The following is a 9,768-nucleotide window of genomic DNA, read 5'->3' as shown; positions in this document are numbered from 1 at the left end:
ACACACACACACACACTCTTATAAACAAAAGCAAACTCACATATGCACACACTCATTTACATGCACATGAGTTGCAGGAGTAGGAGATGGAGACAAATTGACAAGTGTGGTTTATTTTTGTGAAGAGAATGTGCAGGACTGAGAGGCGGTCATATTTTGTACCGCTATGCGGTATATCTAGTTTATTGCTGCCGTTACTTATGTTACTCTGTGGGTATGAGCTACAGAGGACCTGACACTTCAAATGCTGGCATATCGCGTCATTTAAAATTAAACTGTGTTAAGCAGACGTGAACGGCAGGCTGAACAGATCTGCAACAGAAGGAGGTTGCTATGTCAACTCCAGCTGCAAAGTCAGCCATCTTCACCAGCTAACACGTTAATCCAGTTACTGTACAACAACAGTATGACAGTTACGGGAAGATAATCGCTCAGATTTTCATTATTAGGCCACTTGAAAATAGGCTATGGCTAGGCTAATCACTGGAGGTATTTTAATATTATGTTTGTTTTGCTAATGCTTAGGCAAGGCCTCCCTGTGGTTTTGATCAACTGCATCCCCTCTATTGAAATCCGGAGACTTCTTATTATTAGAGGGGATGCATCCCATCTATTGAAATCCGGAGACTTCTTCTTATTATTTTTCTTTTTACCTTTTTGTGCGCGCTATTCAGCCCAAACCGCTTAACGTACAAAATTGGTTGAAGCACCGTTCCGTAGATTTTCCAAGGCTTTACCGTCCTATCCGTTTTTCATTTTTGAGAAGTTTATACTTTTTGAGATATTTGTAATTACAAGTGTATTTTCCCCCCATAGACTTGAATGGGGGCTGTGATGTCATAATAGAGCCAGCTGCGCTCGTTAAGTAGTTCTCAGAGCAGTTCCCAGGCTAATCAGAACACTGGCACAGGTGTCACCTGTGAGGAATTCAACTGTCTCAGCTTCTAAGCATACAATCTAGCTCTACCTGAACTACACATCCTGTTAAAGTGTTTCCTGTGTGTCAAAATAAAAGTCCCAGCCATATCTCATGCATTCAACATTATATCTCCAGAACGGCTTGACGTACATGCTTCAAATTTGGTACGAGTGTTTTTATGGACTCAAAGATGAAGTGAGTTGAAGTTGGAGGTTGAAGGTCAAATATCAAGGTCAAAAACACCTTGAGTATGATATCTCAAGAATGCCATGTCACACAAGATTCAAATTTGGTTACTCCAAAAGCACCTTTGCAGGTATCACAATTACCCTACCAACCAGCTAGCAGCAAGCTCAACAGCCCCACCAACACCCTAACCAGCAGACTGCATCCCCTCGTGTAATTCCTCGGAATTGCATTTCTACTGTAGTAATCTTTGAAATGTCAATTGTAAACACTAAGGTGAAATGCGTTGAAACTGACATGCCACCAGAACAGACGTTTATCGGCTTTGAGCTAAAATAAAGTCTCTAGTCTTGTAAAGTCACATTATGTAACATCCATAACGTCACATCCATAACGTCACATCCATAACGCACCATTAAAGGTTTACTTTCTTTAAAAGTAAGAAAGGGGCACAATTTGTTCACCACACTTTACATTTATATAAATCAGCTTTGCACAGACACTATGGACATTGTCGCATCAACACTGTATGTGTAGCATAAACTTTTCCTATAAAACGTTATGGATGCGACATGGCCATGGAACTTGCTGACTTAAAAACAAAAGCCTTACAAATGTAAGGAGTTGTGGTCTTAAAGGCAAGCTGAGCATACACATTGCTCTACCATTCCCTTGTCAATCTTGAATTTGTGAAAGGATACAATTTGTTTGAACTTTGAGTCCATTTATCCACTTTTTAAATATGTATAATACTGTATTACCATGTGAAAAATGTTGTTTCTGTATGGTTGCTGTGATATCCTAGGTTTTAGTGTCAGAATTATTTAGGAGTTGCCCAGGAGATGGCGCTCCAACATTAGTTATAGTGTTTGGGTACCGTTAAGCTAAGGCAGAAGAAGTGCGATTCTACATGAGTTAGAAGCATAGCAGAGTCCGATGTGGTCACCTGTGTAACCGTTAAAGATTAAAAATACTAAACAGTCTACAGTGAGACAGTTTGTTTGTACGAAGTTATTACAGTTGCACACCATATTTATGATGTAAAAAGAGTGTAATTCTCCATCAAATTCAATCAGATCATTTACAAACAATAAAATATAGACCTAAATGAAGATTTTAACAACAGTTCTATTTGCGTATGCACAACTTTGTTTTTTCCTTTTTATTTTACAAACAAGGACAAAGCTTTTCCAACTCTGCTTGCCATATTTACCTATTTAGCATTTTTTAATGCTTTATTAGATGTTGATAATACATTGTTGCACATAGTCAACACAGATTAATACCAATACAATTTATTAAACAATTTCTCTCAAAATAGCTTACTACCTGTCCATAGCCTACGTTTTCTAATTTAGCAGCATATACCTTTCTCTTTTACAGTTTAACATTAGGCCAACAATGTGGCGGTGGCTGTGTTGGTGTTTGATGGGAGGGGTGGTGAGGTGATGAGGCTGAGAGGATGGGGTGATGGTTATGAGAATCAGGACAGAGCAGGGTGGGTTGGTTTAAAGCTCAGTGCCCTGAGGCAAGCTCTTCCTCCAGCATCAGCCGTCCCTCTCCTCCTTTCATGTCGAGCCATCCCCCCCTCATTTTATGTTCTGAGGCTTGTGATACATTAGCCTATGCAGGAGAATTCATATAGCACCGCTCACCACCATTCGTTTTACTGCCCTTCACTGTTCTCCTTGCCTTTTACTGGCCCTGCACTCATCATGCATGGTTCATAACACTACAATATTTGTTCTGCAGAGAAAAGTTATCAAATATGGAGAAGTAGGCCTAACACGGCAGTGTTTGGCTTTGGCGCTTGGCTGACAAAAGAAGCATGCTCTTGCCGATGAAAAGAGCTAAAAAATGGAAATGAAATATAGAAATGGATTAGCCTAAATTGATTGTTGCCATTCAGATGACTTGGATCAAAGTGAGAGTGAAAATCAGGCTAATTATTGTTGAACTTAAACCTATAGGCCTAGATTGTCGCTTGAACATGGTAGCCTATCTCTTGCCTTCTCCCTCTGTCTCCGCTAGAGAGCAGCACTACATTTAAAATGCATGAGCACTTCAGCTACCAGGTGGTCTCTGTTGGTAATAATAAATGTATCGTTTGAAAATAATATTTATGTGAAGTAGGCCTAATAGTCTAGACTAGCCATGCGGCCAGTGGTTCAGGTTATGAATGGCGTTCGTGTTTGTATGGAGGACGGACCATGAGGACATGGCGGGAGTCAGATAGCCTACAATAAACTGAGATCAGATTCGCTTCGACTTTTGATACGATGGAAGAGGAACTGTCAGATCAGTTTGAAAAGTTGAAGACGTGTAACGCCCTGACTGACTGCTCTAAGCTACAACTTCCTGCATCCTTGCACACCGCAGTTGAGTTGATCTGCCAAGCATCAGCAGTACAACATTCATAAACTTGAAGGTAAGTCGCGTCAGTCTATTATAGCCTACATTTAGACATATTTGGGGATTTGGTTATGTTAACATGCTCACTAGAAGTTTTCCACTTCGCATTTGACTTTCATTTTGAAGTGGAAAGGTAACAACTAACCTGTTACATGCAGGGGCATGACGTGTAGACTGAACTACAAATACCCTGGTAAAGGAGGGTAACCCTCGAGATTTTTCTTAGAAATTGTTTTTTATTTTGCTCAAAAGTATTTGCGGTAGTAGTTAGTTGATACGGTAGGCTACAACAGTTACATTTTTAAGTTGCGTTGACAGCGTGGAATAGCCTATGTTTTCAAAAGGGATCCTAAGCTTGATGTTGTAAACCAGAAGATTTGGATAGTTGAAGTTGATAAATTGAGAGTGTAGGCCTACTGTTTTATATCTTAGTTTAATAATATTGAACAGAAAGCAATTATGTTAATCAGTGCTTGTTAAGTGTGAACATCCTTTGCCATCCAAAACCACATCCTCTGCAAGCAAGCAAATGACAAATGGCTTAGATGTGTGTGTGTGTGTGTGTGTGTGTGAGAGAGAGAGAATGTAATGTGTGTCTGTATGCATATACTGTACAAATGTGGGTGTGACTGAATGTATTCATGATGTATGATACTGAATAATTCCACAGAATTGTGGAAGAAGTGACTTTTTTTCAATCAGGCGCTTTGACATTGAGAAATGGGCAAAAATATGCAGTGCCATCCATTCACGCAGAGCTTTGGCAAATCATTGTATCAAGACAAGCGGTTTTCAAATGAGACTGCATGCAAGGCAAATAGGTCAGACTTGTATTCCTCTAGACTGGTATGCATTAAATACTGCCTAAGTATTCTGGTTTAAAGTGTATCCACAGATCAATTTGGATAATTTCCTTGATTGCCGTGTGCAATCATGATCCACAGCCACACATGCCTTTTTAGGTCACCAGTAATGCATTCATGTTGCTCTTCCTCCCCCCTCCTTATCACAGCTCTTGCTTGTTGGATGCTCATATGTCTTATAGCAAGCAGCAACATACACAGTAGTTTAATATTCTGTTGCGTTCAAAGACTTTTTCCCCATGGTCTCGATCGCCCAGGCCTCGCACTTTGACAGCCGGAGGTTTGTCTTTCTTCTCAAAGACAGGAAGCAGACACAGCACTTCTCTTTGTCATAAGGCCCTTTGAAATGAGTTTTTGAAGAATTCATCTGTGAGGAGTCTATAGAGCTGAGTGACCTTTTGTTCTGCTTGACTATTAATTAACAAGCATTGTGCATATGTAGGCTATAAAGACGTGTAAATGCGAGTTAGCTCATCAGCTTTGCATTGGCACATGTTTTGAGACCCTCATGGAGACATTTTGAAATGGCATTTGTGAATGTAAAGATTCAGACAGGATTGCTACAGTCCAATACGTATGTTATAAAGTCTGAATATGGTGTGCTATGCGCTATAGTCATTGGTTGACACTAGCCAAATTATTTTCAGACGTATGTCTTTGTAACCATACACCAGAAATGTGTACAGTCTAATATGCAAAAATACTCAGCACATGCTTCAGGCTAGTCCAGTTGTGTAAGCTGCAGTGCAGTCTGTCAATCTTCATCAGTGCTTTTATGGTTCTTGTATCCAGTGTATATGAAAGACCAGCACTATTAAAATGATCAGCCTTGACTAGAAGCCACATGGGTAGAAGAGCCTACTTTGCCATGTATTTCTCAAGGGGCTATGAAAATGATGAGCGATCTGAGAAGTTGGTTTTATGCAGACAAGCTTTAAAGAGCCGTGGAACCTTGGAATTTTATTGGCACCTTCGGGCCACAAGTCTGAATAGGACGGAAGACAAACATTGTGGTATAAAGGCCCGTTCCTGTGTCGGTGGCACATAAATCACGTCGTATATGAAATACAGTGCGCCTTTCCAGTAAAAGAGTGAGGGCCAGCCACCAAGGCAGTAACAAGGGGTCAGTTTCTCATAGTCCTGGAGTCAGCCGGTCTTCTTATTCCATTTTGCCTGCAGCCGTTTCATCAGTGCACCCACCACTACAAAACAAACACACAAACAAACAAACACCCCCTCTGACAAACAAACACGCTCGGCACACACAAACACCCTTGGCACACACAAACAAACAGTTTGCCACATGATGACTTTGACCTCTCTAAGGGTTCGTGTGTGCTAGCAGCCTTGCACTGTTTCTTTCCCATAGCTCTAGTGGTGCCCTTCAGACAGCTACTGACAGGTCCCAAAAGAGGAAATTGCGACCATTCCTGGCAGAGCCTGATAAACAGGGTGTCTGTCTATTGATTGATTGTATTAGACTTTCAGTTCAGTTTCAGTTCCAGTATCCTTGCCTGATGGGGGTCTGTATAGTGTCTCCCAGGGCAAGTGAGGTGAACAAAGGGGGGGTGGATGATATGGATTCTAGAAGGATTCTACCTTGGGATTCTGCCTTTGTCAATGCATACAGATGAACAAAATTGTGGGTGTTTTTACAACACACATACAGTATGTGTCATACAAACACAATGTAAAGCTCTGTCAGAGTTTTTAATGAGGAGACACAGCACTCAAAGAATCTGTCATAGAAATGTATGGGGTTAGTTAATAAGGCCGTCGTCTACACATATCCCCTTTCCACTGCCAAAAGTTGACGTGATGTGTAAATACATTGTGCCAATCATGTGGTATGTTGTGAATACATCGTGCCAATCATGTGTTGTGATCTCGCAGCTGGAGCGAGGTTGGTGTGTACAGTAGTTATTCGTGAAGCCTTGCGCACACACAATTTTGCCCGAAATAGATGTCCGATAAGTGCCCAAAAAGCATTACAATATGGCAGCAGAGTGGAGGGACTTGCCTAAAAGGACTTTGGCTTTGTCCTCAAATCGTAATTGTGAATTGTTACTTGATCTATTGAAATCAAGTAGTAAATTCTGATATTATCAAGAAGTAAATTCTGATATTATTCTTTTTAAAGGGATATTCCAACATTTGGGGAATTACGCCCATTTTCCACCTCCCCTCGAGTTAAACAATTGATTTTTTACCTTTCTCCAGTTCATCCAGCTGTTCTGTGATTCTGGCGATACCACTTTTAGCTCCAGCCTAGCATAGATCATTGAATCAAATTAGACCATTAGCATCTCGCCTGCTAGCATCACACTTAAAAGTGACTAAGATATCTGGTAATTTAGGGTGACCATAGTGACCATAAGGAACAGAGACAGCGGTGACTGGTGTCACACACCCCTAGCTGAGGCCTTTATCTGTGATGCAGGTTGTGGGTTATGGTAGGTCTTGGGAGGTCTTGAGAGGTGGCCGAGGACAAGACACTGACCTCTCACTTGTACACTGAAAACTCCCTCTAAAGAGGACCCCAAATAAATGTTGCCTTCCACCAAAAAAGGTGATGTTTACCCTATTTCTGAGCTGAAGGATGAGTGTGTCTTACAGTAACAAGACAGAATTTTTTCCCTTGAATTTGGAAGTGAAAAACCATAGTAGATGTAGGGCCCTTTTGACAATCAACGTTCAAAGCTGATCTTTCTCTTCTGCTTCTTGCTCTGAGAGCGCTGAGAGCACTGTGGTTGTGCTTTGAAAAATAACAGTCATCTCTGTCTTCCTGTTTGCTCAAGGCCTGGATGCTCTTTCACTTCCTGTAGGTTTGCCACTTGTGTGCCTGCTGTTTTTAAATACAGCAGTAAAAAGCAGTTATTTCTTCTCTCCTGACTATTTTTTTGCCCATAATGCACTGTTGCACCTGCTATTCCAAGCCTTCCTTGTGTGCTCAGTTACGATATGACATTTTTGGGGGATTTTGATAAGCACATGCAGGTATTCTACTGTTAAATTTGAAGGACATTAGTGGACTTTGTTGATGCTCGGACATGACCCTTTGTGCTGGTGAAAAAGTTCTGTTTTCCCAGAAAATACACATCCTCCAAAAATAGCCCCTTATGCATCAAAAGTTGAACTAGTTTTCCTGTTATGTCCCCCATGCCCCTGTAGGGTCTGATTGTACGCCTGCTGTTGTGTATTTTTTGAATGCCGCTTGGGGACAAACACTGTGAGTAGCTGACTGTTTGCCAGAGCAGAGCACTAGGACTAACCACCGGGGAGTCATCTTACGCTCGTTATTTCTGGACCTTGCAGCTATTGATTATGAGACAAGCCTGTTCACGACTCCTCCTCCACCAAACTGTCGGACGTGCACCAAAGCTTTGGTGTCTTTTTTTCAAACCTGATCCCTCCACAGATGATTTAGTCCCTAGAGAACATGCAGCATCATGCCTATTTATCACAAGTGCTTGAATGGGAGAGCTTGAAAAGCAGCTTGTGGGTGTCTCTCTCTCTCTCTCTTTCTCTCTCTCTCTCTCTCTCTCTCTCTCTGTACAGGAAATAGATTGCAGCACATTTTCTCTGCATATCTTTTGCCTTATCAGCTCGGCCTTTCGCTTTGTCAACGATGAACCATTTTCTGCCCCTAAAAAGGAGCCGCACCTTTGATCTTTGAGTCAACTAGGCACGGGCAGTGCATTCCCAGTGGGGGTCTTGGTGGTGGTGGGGGTGAGGTTGGGGGTGATGGTGGGGGTGGGGTTGGGGTTGGTTGGTTGGAATGGTGTGGTGGGTAAGAAAAAAAAATCCCAGTGCCAATTGGAGCTCATTGAAAATCAGATTCAGCTCACAGGGTCAGTACACGTGTACACACACACACACACACACACACACACACACACACACACACACACACACACACACACTCTTTTGCGCGGTTCCTACTGCTGTTGCTGCTGCAGCTGCAGTTTTCTGATATGATCGTCGGCTCGTGGTGGCCGGCAGCTTCACAGGAGACTGTGCATCAGCAAGGGAGGGAGGGGCAGGGTTTGCACAAGGGGACATCTCCAGGGTAACCTCACATCTCATCCACCTTGACAGGTGGATGACCTCACCGAGTGACAAATAAAGCAGGGGAGAGGGGTGGTAGTTTGGGTGGTGTGTGGAGAAACATTTTTATAGGGAAAGAAGGGATGCTTTTATCATTTTCCTCCTCTCTGTGTGTTGATTCTGTTCACAATAAAGGGAGTAGACATAACAACATGAAAAGGAGAAAAGAGGAGTGTGATCAGTGTGTAGTATGCTACAGACAGATGTGTTTTAGGAGTGGGATCAGTGTGTATACTACAGACAGATGTGTTTTAGGAGTGTGATCAGTGTGTATGCTACAGACAGATGTGTTTTAGGAGTGTGATCAGTGTGTAGTATGCTTCAGACAGATGTGTTTTAGGAGTGTGAAATTGCATAAGAAACTAAAATCAAAGGGAGACTATCGAGGACTGGGCATTTTCAAAAGAGATAGAGAGAGAGAAGAGACAGAGAGAGAAGAGAGGAGATTCCACAGACAGACGGAGAACAGAGGGAAGAGTGTGAGGTAGAGAAGAGCAGAGCAGAGCAGAGCATGGGCTGGGTGGGAGAGATAGAGAACGAGGGAGAGGAGGGGGAAAGAGGAGAGGGAGAGAAAGGATGAGATCATCGCAGTCGCCTGGTTAGTGCCTGATGGAGCCGGGGGAGGAGGAGGAGGAGGAGGAGGGCTTGGCTGCCTCTGCCGGTGAATCGATAGTGTCTGTAGACAGCCATACCATTTCCACGTTGCTGCTACCTCTCTCTCTCTCGACCCACTGTTACTCTCTTTCTCTCTCTGTCTCTCCCACTCTCTCCATCAGTAGCTGCTGCTGTTGCAGCCTTAGCCGGCTGTTGCTAGTGCCCGGTGCAGATAGCAGGCAGATCATTTGTTCATTTACACTCTCTTACTCTCTACCTCTCTTACTCTCCCTTTTGCTCTCTTTCTCACTCACTCTCTCTCTCTCTTTCTCTCCACCCACACCCACCCAGGGATTCTCTCTCTGTCTCTGCTTGTGTGGCAGGAGCAGGAGAATGTCTGCCTGAAAGCTGTGTCATTTTCTACATCCTCGCAGTTATTTGGAAGAGAGAAAAAAAAATCTACATTGTCTGCAGGCACATTGTTTTTTTTTTTTTCATTTTGTCTGTCGGCTGTGCCTTTTTCCGCTTTCCTGATTGTCTTTTTGTCAAACTGGGAAAAGCTCTGAGGAATTCCTTGGCACAATGCTGGGCATGGATGTGTGTGAGTTTGGGGGGCAGTTTCTGGAGCTGCTGTGGCTGACCGTTTGCTACAGAGGTGAGAAGTTTATTGTGTTCCTTTTTTTTGTC

The 9,768-nt window shown here is 42.7% G+C and overlaps 1 protein-coding gene across 2 annotated transcripts in view; it reads left to right on the top strand.

Annotated features, from left to right (window-relative positions):
* The first annotated feature begins 3,377 nt into the window (after positions 1-3,377).
* arhgdig (Rho GDP dissociation inhibitor (GDI) gamma) overlaps positions 3,378-9,768 on the top strand; it is a 32,707-nt gene continuing 26,316 nt past the window's right edge. The window contains exon 1 of one of the 2 annotated variants that reach the window (XM_042085282.1): positions 3,378-3,533. Coding sequence is in view for 1 of the 2 variants with exons in the window: in XM_042085280.1 (XP_041941214.1) it covers positions 9,664-9,736 (73 nt within the window). In the remaining variant the exon portion in view is untranslated. Of the gene's footprint in view, positions 3,534-9,427; positions 9,737-9,768 lie in introns of those variants that run through there. The other variant, XM_042085280.1, reaches the window with a different exon arrangement.

Source organism: Alosa sapidissima, chromosome 3 (assembly GCF_018492685.1).
Source record: "Alosa sapidissima isolate fAloSap1 chromosome 3, fAloSap1.pri, whole genome shotgun sequence".
Classification (NCBI taxonomy): domain Eukaryota; kingdom Metazoa; phylum Chordata; class Actinopteri; order Clupeiformes; family Clupeidae; genus Alosa; species Alosa sapidissima.
The sequence above is the reverse complement of the archived record's forward strand: the minus strand, read 5'-3'. Positions and strand labels throughout refer to the sequence as shown.